General features: G+C 44.4%; 1 protein-coding gene across 1 annotated transcript in view; it reads left to right on the top strand.

Annotated features, from left to right (window-relative positions):
- Positions 1-227: 227 nt before the first annotated feature.
- LOC124606467 (prolactin-releasing peptide receptor-like) overlaps positions 228-21,336 on the top strand; it is a gene marked incomplete at its 3' end in the record, with an annotated part of 102,534 nt that continues 81,425 nt past the window's right edge. Inside the window, exon 1 of the mRNA XM_047138449.1 lies at positions 228-1,795. Within this exon, the coding sequence (XP_046994405.1) occupies positions 1,463-1,795 (333 nt within the window). The remainder of the gene's footprint in view (positions 1,796-21,336) is intronic.

Raw genomic sequence — 21,336 nt, 5'->3', positions numbered from 1 at the left:
CGTTTTCGATGTAGCGTGTATACGTCATAATGACGCCACATCGTATCCAAGTCCGGTGAACTTAGCATCCTCCGGCATCTAGAGGCGCCGTAGTTGATGGCAGTCTCCGCGCGACGCCGGCAGCGCTGCGGTCTGCTCCTGCTGCCGCGCATGCGCGGAGCACAGGGCTGTGGACCACGCCTGGGGGAGAAACGACGCTCAGTCTGCGACCAGTCGTGCGTCGGTGCGGTCGAAGCCGGAGCGCGCGCCACGCTCTGCGGAACGTCGCGGTCGCGTTTACGATCGCACTGTTTGGCTTCAAACGTTCGTATCTTTTGCGATCACTGAATAGTGATACTTAGCGTGAGACTGATACGTGTGAAGGTCCAAGTCTCTTTTGGAGGAAACGCTAACAGAATGGGGAAGTTTTCTGGGATGTGCTGCAGTAGATAGAGCACGTAAACATTGATTGTTTGATAGCTGAGGGGCTCTTCAGATGCTCTGCTGTATGACTACCAGATTCGATTCTCTTGCTCAGTACCTGCACGTCCAGCTATGTTTCGATGGCGTACACCGATAATAAAATCGCAGGAAGGATATGCATTGTAGCAGCATTGTTTGGAAAGTAAACAATGCACGAATGGAAGTTACTAATCGGAAGCTAAAGTGTTTTGATTCTTTCAGGTGTTTTTGAACAGTAAGAAATAACAAAAATAGCCCATATTTTTTTCTGAATGTGAAGACATCTTAGTGTAACTTAGCATGAAAGAAACAGCAATGTACCCTACCCACGATCGTGATAAGTATGCCACAGCGTTGCTGTGATTACAGGTTAAGCGAGCCAAAATGATTTCTAGGTCTTTCTGTTTCACTGAAAAGAGTTGTGGTTCTTACGTCTGTAGGAAGCCACTGTGTGGTGTGTGGCAAGGGTACGTTGCACGGTAGTGTCCTTTTTACGTCAGTCTTGCTCCTTTCATTGTTAGTTGTGGCACAATAGGAACTGTCATTTCGCTATTGTACGGACTTGAACGCGATGACTTGCAAAGAGGTGTTCAGCTCATGAAGACTGAGAACACACAGTGACCAGACAGCCAGCACGTGGTGTGTATTTGATTGTGGCTGACGATATATAGACCAATAGTGTCCTTTTCACCCCAAGTTTATTCCATTCTCTGATACTTTCATGAAAGGCCAAAAGTTTTGAATTGCAAAGAGAAGTTAAGAGCGTGACAGTGGGAAATACGGTGGTTTGACAGGCAGTGTGTGTTGTGTGCAGTGGAGTGCAGTAGTGTCACTTCACTCCAATTTAATTCATCCACTGATGCTTCCATGTGAGTCCTAAAAGTGTTCGCGTGTTGTTTGGGTGGTGAAAATGTGGGACACTCAGTGATCCGAGGATGGCTCGTATACTGTCAGTAGTTGAGCTGGGAGCGTGCATCGTGCGTTCGTGACGGGAGTGAGTGAGCTGTGGGTGTGAGACATCATGGAGGCGCCCTTCGAGCTGGCGGACGTGCTGGAGTACAACGGCACACTGTGGGTGAACGAGGAGGACCCGGTGCAGCTGGCCTGGGTGCAGGCGCTGCTCGGCCTGCTCTACGGCGCCATCTTCGTCGTGGGGGTGGCGGGCAACCTGCTGGTGCTGGTGGTGGTGGCGCGCGCGCGGCCCGCCCACACCCTCACCAACCTGTTCATCGGCAACCTCGCGCTCAGCGACCTCATGCTGTGCCTGCTGTGCGTGCCCTTCACGCCGCTCTACACCTTCATGGGCCGCTGGGTCTTTGGCGCCTTCCTCTGCCGCGTAGTCGTGCTGGCACAGGTCAGTACCTCACTCGAACTGCGGCCAATCCTGAAAGTCGCTCACTCACGTTGACAAATGAAATGCATATACTCAAGGCCTACACTCCTACATCTACAGGATGATATAACAAGGTACGGCCAAACTTTCAGGAAACATTCCTCACACACAAATAAAAAAAAGATGTTATGTGGACATGTGTCCGGAAACGCTTAATTTCCATGTTAGAGCTCATTTTAGTTTCGTCAGTATGTACTGTACTTCCTCGATTCACCGCCAGTTGGCCCAATTGAAGGAAGATAATGTTGACTTCGGTGCTTGTGTTGACATGCCACTCATTGCTCTACAGTACTAGCATCAAGCACATCAGTACTTAGCATCAACAGGTTAGTGTTCATCACTAACGTGGTTTTGCAGTCAGTGCAATGTTTACAAATGCGGAGTTGGCAGATGCCCATTTGATGTATGGATTAGCACGGGGCAATAGCCGTGGAGCGGTACGTTTGTATCGAGACAGATTTCCAGAACGAAGGTGTCCCGACAGGAAGACGTTCGAAGCAATTGATCGGCGTCTTAGGGAGCACGGAACATTCCAGCCTATGACTCGAGACTGGGCAAGACCTAGAACGACGAGGACACCTCCAATGGACGAGGCAATTCTTCGTGCAGTTGACGATAACCCTAATGTCAGCGTCAGAGAAGCTGCTGCTGTACAAGGTAACATTGACCACGTCACTGTATGGAGAGTGCTACGGGAGAACCAGTGGTTTCCGTACCATGTACAGCATGTGCAGGCACTATGAGCAGTTGATTGGCCTCTGCGGGTACACTTCTGCGAATGGTTCATCCAACAATGTGTCAATCCTCATTTCAGTGCAAATGTTCTCTTTACGGAAGAGGCTTCATTCCAACATGATCAAATTGTAAATTTTCACAATCAACATGAATGTGCTGACGAGAATCCGCACGCAATTGTGCAATCACGTCATCAACACAGATTTTCTGTGGACGTTTGGACAGGCATTGTTGGTGATGTCTTGATTGGGCCCCACCTACGCTCAATGGAGCACGTTATCATCATTTCATACGGGGTACTCTACCTGTGCTGCTAGAACATGTGCCTTTACAAGTGTTTCAGTCTAAGTGTTTGTACACTTCTCAACAACAGATTCGGTGACCGATGGATTGGTAGAGGCGGACCAATTCCATGGCCTCCACGCTCTCCTGACCTCAACCCTCTTGACTTTCATTTATGGGGGCATTTGAAAGCTCTTGTCTACGCAACCCCGGTACCAAATGTAGAGACTCTTCGTGCTCGTATTGTGGACGGCTGTGATACAATACGCCATTCTCCAGGGCTGCATCAGCGCATCAGGGATTCCATGTGACGGAGGGTAGATGCATGTATCATCGCTAACGGAGGACATTTTGAATATTTCCTGTAACAAAGTGTTTGAAGTCACGCTGGTACATTCTGTTGCTGTGTGTTTCCATTCCATGTTTAATGTGATTTGAAGAGAAGTAATAAAATGAGCTCTGACATGGAAAGTAAGCGTTTGTGGACACATGTCCACATAACATATTTTATTTCTTTGTGTGTGAGGAATGTTTCCTGAAAGTTTGGCCGTACCTTTTTGTAACAGCCTGTATATCTGTGCTCTAAGAACCATTACAAATGGTTGAAATGGCCCTAAGCATTATGGGAATTAACATATGAGGTCATCTGTCCCCTAGACCAAGAACTACTTAAACCTAACTAACCTAAGAACATCACACACATACATGCCCGAGGCAGGATTCGAACCTGTGACTGTTGCAGCAGCGCGGTTGCGGACTGAAGCACCTAGAAACGCTCGGCCACAGCAGCCGGCAAAGTGCAAGGCACAGGCTACTTCCCACTGAACCAGTTATTAGGTCTCTTCCCATTCCATTCACATATGGAGCACAAGAAGAATTTATAAATGCCTGCATGCCGGCTCCAGTTACACTACTCTTGCTTTGTGGCCCCTACAGGTGTGATGTATAGGAGGTTGTAGTATCTCTTTGATTGCCGGCCGCTGTAGTCGATCGGTTCTAGGCGCTTCAGTCCGAAACCGCACTGCTGCTACAGTCACAGGTTTGAATCCTGCCTTGGGCATGGATGTGTGTGATGTCTTTCGGTTAGTTAGATTTACGTAGTTCTAAGTCTAGGTGACTGATGACCTCAGATGTTAATTCCCGTAGTGCTTAGAGCCATTTGAACTATTTTTTATCCTTGATTCCTTTTTTTTAAAATAGAGGTGGAGCCCCTCCACGCCCGCACCGATATGATGGCCAACTCAATAGGTCTACTGTCCATCTCTGCATAAGGGTTAGTTTTCACTAAAGTGAGGTGTCGCAGGATGTGGGTACTGCGATGTTTACGTACGTCTGGTTAAGGTTAACCATTAATACGTGCTCACCTGGAGATAAATTGGGTCGACGTCGAACGAAGGGTAGCGGTTTGAAGGGCAGAGGAAAAAAAGTGCCAAGGCAAGAGCCAAGGGAAAAACACCTCTGCGATAGTTAGGTCGGGTGGTAAGACCAGTAGCGGATGTCTTGCTGCCTACGATAGCTCGTGCAAGGATAGCCTTTGTTAGTAGTGGGTATCATGCATGTCGATACCCTTTGACGTTGTGCGGTGGTGTTGCTCAGAGGCTGCCGCTGGGTGGGTGCAGGTGTAGAGCTCTCGTTCAGCGTCAGCAACCTGCAACAGATAGGTTTATCATCGTTTTTGTGTCCAGTAGGTCATATGTCGGATGCACAGTGTAGGGTGATGGCGAATTGTTTGTGCGTCAGTGGGCGAACTCGTCGTTGTCCCTGCTGTGGCCTATTGGTCGACTATAATAGTAGCTGGTAATTATGTCAGTGTTGCTGATATGCAGGGGCTTGCCGACGTTTGTCGCTTGTTTGTGTATGTTAGTTCACCATAGGTGGCTATGCCCTAGCTAGTAGTGTCTTTGGCCGCTTGTGCTTCCACCTATGGTTGTGGTACCTTGATTCCTCGCTTATACTTTGATTAAAATAGGTTTACCATTGGCGTTTCAGCACGTCCAGTGGTAGGGACTGGGTGTTAGCTATTCCCAGTTCTTCCTTGGAGTCCATGCGCTTCCTGTGATGCCTGTTCTACAGGCACAATCAGCGTACAGGGATGGCAGAGAATTTGGCATCTGAGCCATGCCCTCACATGAGTGGCACAGTTCTCTACCTGGCTGCACACTGCCTCTACTTCCGTGCTACACTGTGTGAGTGTGCAGACGCGGATGAGGAGGAAACTGCGAAAGTGCTGCATGAAGTGACAATGCAGTCGCACTGTGTATTTATATGAAGATGGTATCTGTTCTTTCGGACTTTCTATCTCTGGCACGCCTCCCGTGAGACCCACATTCGCAACATATTGTCCAGCACTATATTCATAGTGCCCCTGCCCATCATACTCATTACTCGCGGCTTTACTGCCGATGCTCGTAAAAGTTCGGGCACTGTTGCCAGAGATAAGTCCCTGCAGTCGCACTGTTCTGTGTGTCCTCGGTGGCTCAGATGGATAGAGCGTCTGCCATGTAAGCAGGAGATCCCGGGTTCGAGTCACGGTTGGGGCACACATTGTCAACTGTCCCCGTTGACTTATATCAACGCCTGTATGCAGCCAGTGGTATTCATTTCATTGTAACTTTTTATATTTCATACTGCTCAACAACAGATCACAAAAGAGAAACAAATTTTCAGCGTTATTTAGTTATTTTTAGCACGCTGAAGGCATAACATAATTTTTATCTGGTACAAATTAACAGCATACAGACAGACACAGACAATTTCACAGATTTTTACACCCAGGTTGCCACATAATAGTGACTTAGTTTTATAATCGAAAAAAAACCTCTTCACAGAACATATGAGGGGCATTCAAGAAGTAATGCAACACATCTGCTTCCTGAATCCAGGTTGTATTTCCTTGGGATTCCAGTACCTCATATTATTCCCTAGTCTTCTGGCTGCAAAACCAAGTTTTTCAACATAATCCCCAGTGATTGATTGACTCTTGGTAGAATATTTTGCCTCTGTACAATGTGACACCTTTATGCCACCTAATCGCGATGGGTTGTATGCCCACATGGTACCACTCTAATAGCCAACGTCATAACCAACGTCTTGCTGCATCAATAACCTTCCCAACATCCATGTACTGCTTCCCATGGAGTGCATTCTTTATTGGGCGAAACAGACGGAAGCAGAAGGTGCGAGATCTGGGATGTATTGTGAATGAGAAAGAACAATTAGATGAATTTTTGTGAGCTCCTCTAGGGTGGCGCCTAACATGCTGTAGCTGTTTCTTCAGTTTCCTGAGGGTAACACAGCTGTGTGCATCAAATCAAGACATGGGATATCAGATAGGTTTGCGTGACCTTGTTGCAATGATGGCAGACGCCTTACTCAAAGGCTCAATGTGCTTTTGTTCACTGAGAAGTGTCTGTAGACATTCTGGAAGCGCCTATGAATATCTGGTTTTCCACCGAAAGAAACTCAGTTACAGCTCTCTCTTTGGAATGCACCACCATTACAAACATCATTTTTAAGGCTACGGTGTGTATACTGCTGCCACTTCTCATGACTTCATGAAACTATAGGGGTAGAAGTACGTATGTTCCACCACATTGCACAACAAATTCTACATTTTTTTCAACGGAAACTGGCCGAGAAAAAATGTGTTACATAACGGTTGGAACACCGCTCGTATGTTGATCGTAATATTTTATCACATTTGCATCCTCAGTATGGAGGCATGGAAACTCTTCTTGAGGAAAATAATGACGACCTCAAGGACTTTTTAAAGTAAAAGAACTTGCGTTTTAAAGAGGAATTACCCTGCAGATCAACCAGTTATATCCACACATGCAAAGTGGCGCTGTCAACTGAAACTGAGATCTCGAAGACAGATGTAAGACTGGCAGTGCGTTAAAAACATTTAGAAAGCTACCCTTGTAATACTTTCAAGGCCATAATGACTTCTTCAAAACCCATGTTTTCTTTTATGCCAGTGAGTTTAGGGAATAGGACGGCGTTTTTGCCAGTATTTGGTCACATAATGCGATTTTCTTTTTTAATGCATTCCCATCAACTCAGAAATATTTGTTTTTTACCCTACAGTGTAGGCAGTGTGCAATTCATTCCAGTTTTGGTCCTTGCTCTCCTTCCTCCTTCAAAGATTCAACAATAGCGAGTTTTAAATCGAAATATTGTTTCAGGTATGTCCTTTGACTTAACCAACGTACTTTGGGGTATTATATAAAGTCTCCATACTCTTCAAACAGTTCCATCGAAAACTGTTGCAACTTACAGTATAATAACCTGTGCAACTTCAGAAAATTTACTATACATACCACAAAATTCCAAAACGTTCTCCATGTCTGCAAATTTAGTGCAGAGTGCTTCCTGATGTACAGAACAATGAAACTTGTCTGTTGATCAGTGCAATCTTTTACTCTTTCATCGTCAATTGAATCTTCAAATTCTTTCCACAGGGTGTTGCAATATACACTCCTGGAAATTGAAACAAGAACACCGTGAATTCATTGTCCCAGGAAGGGGAAACTTTATTGACACATTCCTGGGGTCAGATACATCACATGATCACACTGACAGAACCACAGGCACATAGACACAGGCAACAGAGCATGCACAATGTCGGCACTAGTACAGTGTGTATCCACCTTTCGCAGCAATGCAGGCTGCTATTCTCCCATGGAGACGATCGTAGAGATGCTGGATGTAGTCCTGTGGAACGGCTTGCCATGCCATTTCCACCTGGCGCCTCAGTTGGACCAGCGTTCGTGCTGGACGTGCAGACCGCGTGAGACGACGCTTCATCCAGTTCCACACATGCTCAATGGGGACAGATCCAGAGATCTTGCTGGCCAGGGTAGTTGACTTACACCTTCTAGAGCACGTTGGGTGGCACGGGATACATGCGGACGTGCATTGTCCTGTTGGAACAGCAAGTTCCCTTGCCGGTCTAGGAATGGTAGAACGATGGGTTCGATGACGGTTTGGATGTACCGTGCACTATGCAGTGTCCCCTCGACGATCACCAGTGGTGTACGGCCAGTGTAGGAGATCGCTCCCCACACCATGATGCCGGGTGTTGGCCCTGTGTGCCTCGGTCGTATGCAGTCCTGATTGTGGCGCTCACCTGCACGGCGCCAAACACGCATACGACCATCATTGGCACCAAGGCAGAAGCGACTCTCATCGCTGAAGACGACACGTCTCCATTCGTCCCTCCATTCACGCCTGTCGCGACACCACTGGAGGCGGGCTGCACGATGTTGGGGCGTGAGCGGAAGACGGCCTAACGGTGTGCGGGACCGTAGCCCAGCTTCATGGAGACGGTTGCGAATGGTCCTCGCCGATACCCCAGGAGCAACAGTGTCCCTAATTTGCTGGGAAGTGGCGGTGCGGTCCCCTACGGCACTGCGTAGGATCCTACGGTCTTGGCGTGCATCCGTGCGTCGCTGCGGTCCGGTCCCAGGTCGACGGGCACGTGCACCTTCCGCCGACCACTGGCGACAACATCGATGTACTGTGGAGACCTCACGCCCCACGTGTTGAGCAATTCGGCGGTACGTCCACCCGGCCTCCCGCATGCCCACTATACGCCCTCGCTCAAAGTCCGTCAACTGCACATACGGTTCACGTCCACGCTGTCGCGGCATGCTACCAGTGTTAAAGACTGCGATGGAGCTCCGTATGCCACGGCAAACTGGCTGACACTGACGGCGGCGGTGCACAAATGCTGCGCAGCTAGCGCCATTCGACGGCCAACACCGCGGTTCCTGGTGTGTCCGCTGTGCCGTGCGTGTGATCATTGCTTGTACAGCCCTCTCGCAGTGTCCGGAGCAAGTATGGTGGGTCTGACACACCGGTGTCAATGTGTTCTTTTTTCCATTTCCAGGAGTGTAGTTCCATAGCAAATCTGAGGTACCTGTCTATTATACGGCTGCATAATATTTATTGAGAATTCTCATACTTCTTCCTGTCATTTCCATTCATTTTGAACGCTTGTAACGACTGATCACTACCTGGTTCTTTTTGGGCAAACAGCCACTGCACATCTGAACTTTGCTTATACCACGAACAAATAGCGAAGGATAAACATCGCTAACACAGCAATTCTGCCAAACTGAGAAAGTCATGCTGACCAAAACATGCTGCACTGCAGTACTTAATGATATTTCATACTGTGCCTGGTACTTCCGAGAAGGAGAGAGCGTAGCCTAGACAGGCTAAGCATCTATCTGCACGTGGCCTGCACATCGTTCTTGTGTGTGGTTTGGCACGCCATGGTACACCCTGCTTACAGCCTTGCTGAATGAGCATATGGCACATTGTGTATGAGCCAGCAAATCTGCTTCCCACCACACACGTCTGTCAGTCACAAAATTAATCGAAGAGTGCTCCTTTCTGAAACTTTGTTAGTAGGTTTTCACGTGATAGTTAGTACTTACATACAAGCATCTCCCAGTTCAGATTTTGTGGCCGTGCGGTTCTAGGCGCTTCAGTCTGGAACCGCGCGACCGCTACGGTCGCAGGTTCGAATCCTGCCTCGGGCATGGATGTGTGTGAGGTCCTTAGGTTAGTTAGGTTTAAGTAGTTCTAAATTAACCTGAGATGTTAAGCCCCATAGTGCTCAGAGCCATTTGAACCATTTTTTTAGTTCAGCTTTTATATCGCTGTGGCACTCTTCCGTGTCGCAAAAAAAAACGTGAACATTTGTGCTGCCCTTTTCTGTATTCACTCAATATCCTCTGTTAGTCCTACTTTGCACAGGTCCCAAACACTGGAGCTGAAGCGACAAATAAAAATTTGTACCAAGGCTGGGATTCAAAGCTGGGTTTCCTGCTCTCTAGGTAGACGTGCTAGACACTACACCACCATGTCACAGTGGCTTTGCATAACTCCTCACACTGCCCTGACATGAGTCCTTTCTCAATCCAAATTCCCATTCACACATCAGCCCATTTGGTATTTCCCCTAAACTGAACGGCACTGCAGAGGCTCTCCTGCTGTATTGGAATAGCACCTCAGCAACGAACGAAACAGGGAATTCTGCCAGAAACCCAGGCATAGGTGCTTTAATCAAAGCAGTTGGAAAGGCTCTGATATGCTGTTCGGGTTTAGGGGGAATGCCAAGTGGGCTGATGCATTCATGGGAATTTGTACTGAGGAGGAAGGCATGCTAGGATACTACTTGCTGTTGTGCAGAGCCACTGTGTCAGGGTAGTGTAGAGCCTAGCACGTCTACCTAGTGAGGAGAAGACCCATGTTTGAATCCCAGCCGTGGTACAAATTTTCATTTGGCGCATCAGTCTGCATGTATACACCATAGAATGAAAGTCTGCCGTCTCTGACCTCTGTCTGGGTTGATGTAATTACTACATTTCATATCCTCACAAGTTGTCATTCTGATGTATTTTTATGAGTTGTCTGATTGCTTTTGCCATTAAGTAATGGTGTAGCAATAGGATGGTTCAGTTTTTTTCGTTTTGTGACGTAGACAGTTTACATTTTTGAAGAATTAAAGCAAGTTTCTAATCTTTTCACTACTTTCAAATCTTATAAAGATCTGAACAAATGTTTCAGCAGCTTTTTTCAACAGTACTTAATCATAGAGAACTAAATCATCTACAAAAAGCTTGCATTTTCTGTTAGTATTGTCTACTAGGTCATTGACATACAACACGAACAGCAAGGGTTCTAGCACACTTCCCTGAGGCACACTTGATGCTACTTCCAGTCACAAATTTCCCTTGATACCACATATGATCGTATACTTGATAATGTTTCATGCCAGGTGTGTATGCAAGAGGGCAGGGGAGGTCTGCGACATGATGGGCCACAAACCTTCCTCCCAAGCAACAGTGTAGTAAAAGTGATTATATTTTAGCATAGCCTATGTTGTTGTTGTGGTCTTCAGTCCTGAGACTGGTTTGATGCAGCTCTCCATGCTACTCTATCCTGTGCAAGCTTCTTCATCTCCCAGTACCTACTGCAACTTACATCCTTCTGAATCTGCTTAGTGTATTGATCTCTTGGTCTCCCTCTACGATTTTTACCCTCCACGCTGCCCTCCAATGCTAAATATGTGATCCCTTGATGCCTCAAAACATGTCCTACCAACCGATCCCTTCTTCTTGTCAAGTTGTGCCACAAACTTCTCTTCTCCCCAATCCTATTCAATACCTCCTCATTAGTTATGTGATCTACCCACCTTATCTTCAGCATTCTTCTGTAGCACCACATTTCGAAAGCTTCTATTCTCTTCTTGTCCAAACTGGTTATCGTCCATGTTTCACTTCCATACATGGCTACACTCCACACAAATACTTTCAGAAACGACTTCCTGACACTTAAATCTATACTCGATGTTAACAAATTTCTCTTCTTCAGAAACGATTTCCTTGCCATTGCCAGTCTGCATTTTATATCCTCTCTACTTCGACCAGCATCAGTTATTTTACTCCCTAAATAGCAAAACTCTTTTACTACTTTAAGTGTCTCATTTCCTAATTTAATCCCCTCAGCATCACCCGATTTAATTTGACTACATTCCATTATCCTCGTTTTGCTTTTGTTGATGTTCATCTTATATCCTCCTTTCAAGACACTGTCCATTCCGTTCAACTGCTCTTCCAAGTCCTTTGCTGTCTCTGACAGAATTACAATGTCATCGGCAAACCTCAAAGTTTTTATTTATTCTCCATGGATTTTAATACCTACTCCGAATTTTTCTTTTGTTTCCTTTACTGCTTGCTCAATATACAGATTGAATAACATCGGGGAGAGGCTACAACCCTGTCTCACTCCATTCCCAACCAATGCTTCCCTTTCATGCCCCTCGACTCTTATAAATGCCATCTGGTTTCTGTACAAATTGTAAATAGCCTTTCGCTCCCTGTATTTTACCCCTGCCACCTTCATAATTTGAAAGAGAGTATTCCAGTTAACGTTGTCAAAAGCTTTCTCTAAGTCTACAAATGCTATAAACGTAGGTTTGCCTTTTCTTAATCTTTCTTCGAAGATAAGTCGTAAGGTTAGTATTGCCTCACGTGTTCCAACATTTCTACGGAATCCAAACTGATCTTCCCCGAGGTCCGCTTCTACCAGTTTTTCCATTCGTCTGTAAAGAATTTGCGTTAGTATTTTGCAGCTGTGACTTATTAAACTGACAATTCGGTAATTTTCACATCTGTCAACACCTGCTTTCTTTGGGATTGGAATTATTATATTCTTCTTGAAGTCTGTGGGTATTTCGCCTGTCTCATACATCTTGCTCACCAGATGGTAGAGTTTTGTCATGACTGGCTCTCCCAAGGCCATCAGTAGTTCTAATGGAATGTTGTCTACTCCTGGGGCCTTGTTTCGACTCAGGTCATTCAGTGCTCTGTCAAACTCTTCACGCAGTATCTTATCTCCCATTTCATCTTCATCTACATCCTCTTCCATTTCCATAATATTGTCCTCAAGTACATCGCCCTTGTATAAACCCTCTATATACTCCTTCCACCTTTCTGCCTTCGCTTCTTTGCTTAGAACTGGGTTGCCATCTGAGCTCTTGATATTCATACAAGTGGTTCTCTTCTCTCCAAAGGTCTCTTTAATTTTCCTGTAGGCAGTATCTATCTTACCCCTAGTGAGACAAGCCTCTACATCCTTACATTTGTCCTCTAGCCATCCCTGCTTAGCCATTTTGCACTTCCTGTCGATCTCATTTTTGAGACGTTTGTATTCCTTTTTGCCTGCTTCATTTACTGCATTTTTATATTTTCTCCTTTCATCAATTAAATTCAATATTTCTTCTGTTACCCAAGGATTTCTATTAGCCCTCGTCTTTTTACCTACTTGATCCTCTGCTGCCTTCACTACTTCATCCCTCAGAGCTACCCATTCTTCTTCTACTGTATTTCTTTCCCCGATTTCTGTCAATTGTTCCCTTATGCTCTCCCTGAAACTCTGCACAACCTCTGGTTCTTTCAGTTTATCCAGGTCCCATCTCCTTAAATTCCCGCCTTTTTGCAGTTTCTTCAGTTTCAATCTGCAGTTCATAACCAATAGATTGTCGTCAGAATCCACATCTGCCCCTGGAAATGTCTTACAATTTAAAACCTGGTTCCTAAATCTCTGTCTTACCATTATGTAATCTATCTGATACCTTGTAGCATCTCCAGGATTCTTCCAGGTATACAACCTTCTTTCATGATTCTTGAACCAAGTGTTAGCTATGATTAAGTTATGCTCTGTGCAAAATTCTACAAGGCGGCTTCCTCTTTCATTTCTTCCCCCCAATCCATATTCACCTACTATGTTTCCTTCTCTCCCTTTTCCTACTGACGAATTCCAGTCACCCATGACTATTAAATTTTCGTCTCCCTTCACTACCTGAATAATTTCTTTTATCTCGTCATACATTTCATCAATTTCTTCATCATCTGCAGAGCTAGTTGGCATATAAACTTGTACTACTGTAGTAGGCATGGGCTTTGTGTCTATCTTGGCCACAATAATGCGTTCACTATGCTGTTTGTAGTAGCTAACCCGCACTCCTATATCAGTACCCAAATTTCTCTGTCCTCGCTTGACGAATAATGTATCAAAACCAAGTGTCGGAAATGGCGAGATATTCTAGGAATTACAGGCTATTCTTGAAGCAGGTTACTTTTCAGTTGCTTGTCTGTGGGCTAATCCACCTGGATGAACATCCACCCAGTTCGACTGGATAGAACATACCAGCGAGGAAGAGGTGCCCACTCACAGCCTGACTGTGCCTGGAGCCAACCACAAACCCTTTGTGGTTCATGACACCACAGGTAGAACTGACAAACCACAGAGAGTTGAATAAGGAAGGCAGAAAGGGAGCGAGCCTCCACTAAGAAAAGTGCTTTTCCAGCAGGACAATGTTGCATCTGCTGTGTTATCAGGAACCACAGTGAATAGTCTGCTTGCAGCAGAACAAAGATCACGTGTGCCTCTGGTTGGGCTACCACTGACACCACGACACTGCCAATTATTGCTACTCTGGTTTCATGAAATAGCCGACTGGACCATCGTGGAATGGTGCGCTGTTGCCGCCAGGGATGAGAGTAGGCAAATGATGAGCATACATGTGCATAGTGTAAGCCTGGTAAGCTACCTATTGCAGAGCGCATTCGGCCGCGACACGTAGGTTCTATTCCAGGCTTCCTGGAGTGGAGAGCCATCAGCTACAACCCATAGTTCCGTTTGGTATTACTGCAGCAAGATAAAGTACCAAAACCAATGCCCACTACACTCCACAGGATGTTATCCCTGAGCTATGTATTCTTCATGGTACAATAGCCCTGGTCAGCAACATCACGTGATCTTTTGCCAGTTGACTATATATGGGATATTATAAAGTAGAAACTTGCATGTATTCCCGAGTCGGGAATAGCCACTGCCTTATTGTAACAAAAGGCACATTATTCTTGGGACAGCCTATTACAAGGTGCCATATGGAATCTTTATGATCGTTTGGATGCGAAAATACGTGTATGCATTGCCACCAGAAGGGGCACACAGTGTACTGGTGCGACTCCTTGGACACATATGCGTGTCTAAAAAAAAAATGGGTGTGAAATCTTATGGGACTTAACTGCTAAGGTCATCAGTCCCTAAGCTTACACACTACTTAACCTAAATTATCCTAAGGACAAACACACACACCCATGCCCGAGGGAGGACTTGAACCTCTGCTGGGACCAGCCACATGGTCCATGACTGCAGCGCCTTAGACCGCTCAAAGCATGTCTCATTTGGTCCGAATTTGTTATCATACACTCCTACAATGAAGAACCATCTCTGAAATTACATCTAAGTAAAATGGCCTTCTCCATAAGGGAGTTGCATTTTTTTTTTGGCAGTGTATGGCAGTCATGATGTTCAGATACCTAATATTGTTTTCTCAACTTTAATAACAATTCTTCACAGTGCCTTGCCTTGTGAGAAAGTTCTCTGGCTCAGGTACTTAGTGCTGCCCATGTGAAGCAAGGGGAAGGGGGGGGGGGTCGCTAGTTTGCTGCAGTTTCGACTTCTATGGTATTTCCAAGTGGTTAAGGTGTCTAAAATTCATAAGTTTCCAACACTAGTAAATTCAGTAAACAAGATCTGAGTTTAAATGGCTCTCGTCAAAAAAATGGTTCAAATGGCTCTGAGCACTATGGGACTTAACATCTGAGGTCATCAGTCCCCTAGAACTTAGAACTACATAAACCTAACTAACCTAAGGACAGCACACACATCCATGCCCGAGGCAGGATTCGAACCTGCGACCGTAGCGGTCGCGTGGTTCCAGACTGTAGCGCCTAGAACCGCTCGGCCACACCGGCCGGCAGCTCTCGTCGGCATTCTTCCCACAGACCAATGGTATGTATCAGATACAAAAAAAATCTCGTGAAAGAGGATTCGTGGTTTGTACATATGTCAGTAACGTACACTGTACTGGTAAAAGCTTGCAGGAGCAGCTTCAATAATGAACCAAAGTTGAAACTGCTGTGGAAATTATACTACATGGTGGAGTCCATGGCGAAAAAGTTCTCATTATTTTGTCAGCATGATAGTCTACGCAGTATAAAATCTAAATGTGCACTAAATATTATTAGTATTGCACTTAGTACTATGTTTGTGACCACAGGTCAGCAGTCTTTGGCTATGCAAGTCAAGGGTGTGCCATTTTTTTTTCAGTAGGATTTTCTACATTCAGGGAGTTAGTCTTGCATGTGGCTGCACTGCAGATGGTTTGGGAAGTTGTCAGTAGCTCATGCGGTAGCTCTAGCTAGCCAGGTGCTGAAGTTGCGCTACCATAAGCCTGTCTCCAGTACCCACAAGCCATCCTCGTCAGTCAGTCTTCAACTGAAAACCATCTAAAATTCGCTACAGTATAGCCCGCACAGAATCGGTGCCCAATGTGCAGTGACCAGTTTACGACCAAAGGGATGGGCGAGTTCATCCGTTTGTTTGGAGTGGGAGGCCGATAGTGTCTGAAACCTTTCGGCCTGTCCACGATGACAGAATCGAGGCGCACACCTTGCAGACCTTCTCAAACGATTTTAAAGAAACTATTTGGTAAAAAAATTAATTTTTGCTTTGCTTATAGCTTTATATGTCACGTTCATGATGAAATGCTCATCATTTCGTTAAGGGCCAAAGATATTGTGATATTTACATGGAAGTAAGGCACTGTGCGAAATTCGAAAAAGTTTGCAATGAAAACTAGAGTTCCCTATGACATCGCGCTTGGTGCATATTACACAATATGTTGCAGCATATGAAATTTAGCTAACATATTGAATTTTTATTTAGACTTGGCTGGGGGTTTCTATCTCTCACCATTCTCGAGACAATTGGTCTGACATAGCAGACTCATTTGCGATTGCGCCAGCTATAAAGCCAGAGTGAAATCCCCATGACATTCCTCATATTTCATAAAAAAATTCAGAGATCAAAATGAGGTTGTGGCAAATGATAACACACATCGTTATTATGTAAAACTTCGTTGTGTACGGTCTTATTCCAATAACTTCAGACTTTTTCGATGAAACAATGTAATTTTTAAGCGCCATCGATAGCTTGTGAGACAAGAAATGCTATGGGTTTTGGAACAACTTAAGTGAAGGCATTACACGTTTTTTTGTACCAAGGATGTGACTCTTCATAAGCTAATGACCTTACTTTTCCTCAGTTCCTCACTTAATAAACTTAATAAACCACAGTTCAGAATTCTCTCACAATTGGGTCTGCACATCATGTTAGTGAGGTACAACTGTGTAAACTCCGCTGAGTTTTGGGAAAAGAAGCAGATTTTAACATGGCAACCAGAGAAATGTGTAGGTTTTACTCAAAATTCGCCACTCATGACGCTTCTCTGACAGTTATAAATGGTTAACAAGCCAGGCAAAAACAAATCGCTGTATTTCCAGCGAAATTCTTTTTAGATACTAACCGAAGCAGAGGGGCCAGTTGATATTTGGGAATGGCCACCATGCAAGTGTGGACATGGAGGGCTCCATTTAATATTTACAGAAAATGTGAGCTTAGGCTTCAGTTTAGAACGTCACTTCCCCTCCAGTCCTCGGCATTTCCCCTACATCGCCTGCCCATAAGCCCCACCACTATCACTCTCCCCACATGTGCCCTGCCATCTGCAACATCTACTGGCCACAGTATTCTATATGCACTATAGTTCCTGTGAACAGAGGAAAATGTAACAAACGCAACACGGAAAAATCAAAGAAGTCGATAAGCTTAAGTATTAGGGAGAATGGATACAATCAAATGCGTTAAATAGCACCAGAAGTAAGGAAAGATAGAAGTAGCATACAAACTCGCCTAAAAGCAATACAATGAAAGATCAGTATCATTCCAGGAAAAAATTAAACACTGTGCAACAGTAATTAAACCGTTTATCCAAAATTTTTTACTTTTCTTGGTGCATATACTTTAGAGCTCGGATTAATATGTGTCTGAACTTTGACCACAGTTATTCTCCATTTGTCACACTTGGACTAAATGCACTCAGTCTGTTAAGAAGATTGATAGTAACTGTCTATTAATTTAGAACACAAACACTCTCCCGTCTTTCTTGATGAACTTAATGCGTTTGGTGACCATAGTACAGCACTTTCAAAGCTAATTTATCTCTTTGGTGACACTTGACATTTTCCAGTCTGAGATATGTATTCTCACATTAGCAGTGGTATCTAATACACCGCATATTTCCTAAGTCTCAAGTCATCGTTTACTGTCTCTGAAAGGGATTTGGTCGTTGCCAGTGGGCAGTACACATATTTGATACTTTGCCGTCGTGAAATTCTATCGATTTTTCGAGATACGGTGCTCGTGTATGCAATGTAGGCTATCTTTTACAGTTGGTCTTCATCGGGTGTTGGTTGTGATGGGGTCTTTTGCTTGAAGGTGCGTCAAATTTGGCGGTCGCTATAGCCGTTTCTCTGGACCACGTCGCTGACGGTTTTGGGCTTTCTTCGTCGGATATCTGTGGACCACCTTGCTCAGTATTCTTTGCTTCTGTGACGACCGATGACAGGTAGAGGCGTGGAGGTATTGGCCCATGTGGGTTTGCTTCCGACAGACGCCGTGTCCCAGTGTTTCGTCCAGTTTTCTCTCTACCAGAACATCCAGGAAGGCCAGCTGACCATTTTGATCCACTTCCATGGTAAACTGAATTTGGTTGTGGATAGAATATTCAGATGGTGCAAGAAACTTGAAGCTCATCTTTCCCGTGAGGCCAAATTATGAATGTTTTGTCAACGTATCTGTAAAAGACTAACGGTTATAATGGCGTTCAGTCTAGTGCCTTGTCCCCAACGTCTACTGTTTAGATATTGGACACTATAGGTGACAGAGGACTACCTGTAAAGCCGGCCGGTGTGGCTGAGCGGTTCAAGGCGCTTCAGTCTGGAACCGCGCGACCGCTACGGTCGCAGGTTCGAATCCTGCCTATGGGCGTGGATGTGTGTGATGTCCTTAGGTTAGTTGAGTTTAAGTAGTTCTATGTTCTATGGGACTGATGACCTCAGATGTTAAGTCCAATAGTGTTCAGAGCCATTTGAACTATCTATAAGCACGTCATCAGTCTGTTCGTAGTAATGTCTGTCAAATGCATATCTTTGTGTGAGGCAACTTTTTCGTGTAGCTTCCTGGTGCCAGAACCGCTATATCACGAAACTCCTTTTAAATTTCGTGTTAGTACACAGTCAATTGTTTAAATCAGTTCCTTAGAGTTTGCATATTTATTTCCTGCAGTATCTCTCGTGTAAACAGAGTTTCTAGTAACAATTAACTGCTGGTATATCCATTTTCAGTAGAGAAATATATTTATGTTTTAGGAGTTTGCAATCTTAGGCTATAGTGAGAAGTTTGCAGAGCTGATTTAGTGCTTGTTTATTCACCTCGTTTATATTTTTCGTAAAATACTGACGCGAATTCCTTACAGACGAATGGAAAAACTGGTAGAAGCCGACCTCGGGGAAGATCAGTTTGGATTCCGTAGAAATGTTGGAACATGTGAGGCAATACTGACTCTACGACTTATCTTAGAAAATAGATTAAGGAAAGGCAAACCTACGATTCTAGCATTTGTAGACTTAGAGAAGGCTTTTGACAAAGCTGACTGGAATACTCTCTTTCAAATTCTAAAGGTGGCCGGGGTCAAATACAGGGAGCGAAAGGCTATTTACCAGATGGCATTTATAAGAGTCGAGAGGCATGAAAGGAAGCAGTGGTTGGGAAGGGAGTGAGACGGGGTTGTAGCCTCTCCCCGATGTTATTCAATCTGTATATTGAGCAAGCAGTAAAGGAAAGAAAAGAAAGATTCGGAGTAGGTATTAAAATCCATGGAGAAGAAATAAAAACTTTGAGGTTTGCCGATGACATTGTAATTCTGTCAGAGACAGCAAAGGACTCGGAAGAGCAGTTGAACGAAATGAACAGTGTCTTGAAGGGAGGATATAAGATGAACATCAACAAAAGCAAAACGAGGATAATGGAATGTAGTCGAATCAAGTAAGGTGATGCTAAGGGAATTAGATTAGGAAATGAGACACTTAAAGTAGTAAAGGAGTTTTGCTATTCGGGGAGGAAATTAACTGATGATGGTCGAAGTAAAGAGGACTGGCAATGGCAAGGATAGCTTTTCTGAAGAAAAGAAATTTGTTAACATCGAGTATAGATTTAAGTGTCAGGAAGTCGTTTCTGAAAGTATTTGTATGGAGTGTAGCCATGTATGGAAGTGAAACGTGGACGATAAATATAGAAGCTTTCGAAGTATGGTGCTGCAGAAGAATGGTGAAGATCAGATGGGTAGATGACATAACTAATGAGGAGGTATTGAATAGAATTGGGGAGAAGAGGAGTTTGTGGCACAACTTGACAATAGAAAGGGATCGGTTGGTAGGACATGTTCTGAGACATCAAGGGATCGCCAATTTAGTATTGGAGGACAGCGTGGAGGGTAAAAATCGTAGAGGGAGACCAAGAGATGAATACATTAAGTAGATTCTGAAGGATGTAGGTTGCAGTAAGTACTGGGAGATGAAGAAGCTTGCACAGGATTGAGTAGCATGGAGAGCTGCATCAAATTGAGAGGCACCCACGTGCGTTGCTCATACTGTGGCATCAAGCAGTCAGGCCTGCAATATGAGTGGTCTGCCAAGCGAGTGGATTCATTCTTATTTATCGAGTAACATGATCTCTCGTACTCACAATTAAGTCACTAATCAACCTCCTGTATGAATAATACGCAACGGAAACATGCATCTGACTATCAGTAATTTACAGAACTCTGACTGTACGCTACGCACTGGCAATACCACATTTTCTTTTTGTCTTTTATTTAACGGCTTTTGTCAACACGTGGCCACCGCACTGAATATGAATGGCGCACACATTATACATTCGGGACATTATGACAACATACAATTCGAAGGAAAAGTCCACCAATCTTTTTCTTTTCATTATCTTATTTATTCCGATAAATTCTCTAACCTAAACACACAAATTCTATAACCTACAACAATAACACATGAGAAATTCCACCCAGTGGGCGTGGCTTTACAATGATGAATCTCTATATTATGGTCTCGTAATTATTTTTAACGCTACAGTGCACTTTCTGGATAGGATGGTGGATCTTTTATTATACCTCACACGTCGACTCTCACAATCATCATCACTAAACTTTCCTCCAGACCGAGCGGTACCGAAGGAACAAGCATAACCCACTAATCTTTTGAAACTACCTCGCCACTGTCTCATGCAAACCACACATACCCAAATTACATGACATACACCACACTACAACATGAAATACCACACAGCGAATGGTCACAACATTATCACTTTCAGCTTTCCCACTTCAATTAATATTTATCCCAGTTTCACATGACACAGCCCCACTTCGTAATTCTACTTTCCTACTATGAACTCTGGAGATATTTCCACGTCTTCCTGTGCAATGCAAGCCAAGTGGCGTTGCTGGATAGACGGCCGACTCACCTTGATTCTCTCTCAGAGTTTAAATCTAGCGTCACACGGAATCATATCACGCAAAGTAACATTAAGAACATATTCATCACACACGCGAGTCCTCAACTGATACCATGGACGAGTACTTCTCTTTATCCTGTGTCTCATACACAGATTGAGACTCACACAGTACTTACCACGTGGAAGTACTCGTCTCTAATTTCAAGTCCTGTACACGCCATTTCTTAAATATTTCAACTTATGGTACACACGCTATTTCTTAAATATTTCAACTTATTGTACACACGCTAGTAATTCAGCTCAACTTAAGCACACGGAAGTATTTCAACTTATTGCTACACGTGGTTTCATTGTGATCGTTGGTTACTTCTGAAGATTACTACAATCCCTTTAATATTACCTGCCTGACATTTAATTCTCCCCACAAAAGTTCCTGAAATAGAGAAATTATTATTTCAAACTACTCTTAAATA

This window comes from Schistocerca americana, chromosome 3, assembly GCF_021461395.2.
Source record: "Schistocerca americana isolate TAMUIC-IGC-003095 chromosome 3, iqSchAmer2.1, whole genome shotgun sequence".
Taxonomy (NCBI): Eukaryota; Metazoa; Arthropoda; class Insecta; order Orthoptera; family Acrididae; genus Schistocerca; species Schistocerca americana.
The sequence above is the reverse complement of the archived record's forward strand: the minus strand, read 5'-3'. Positions and strand labels throughout refer to the sequence as shown.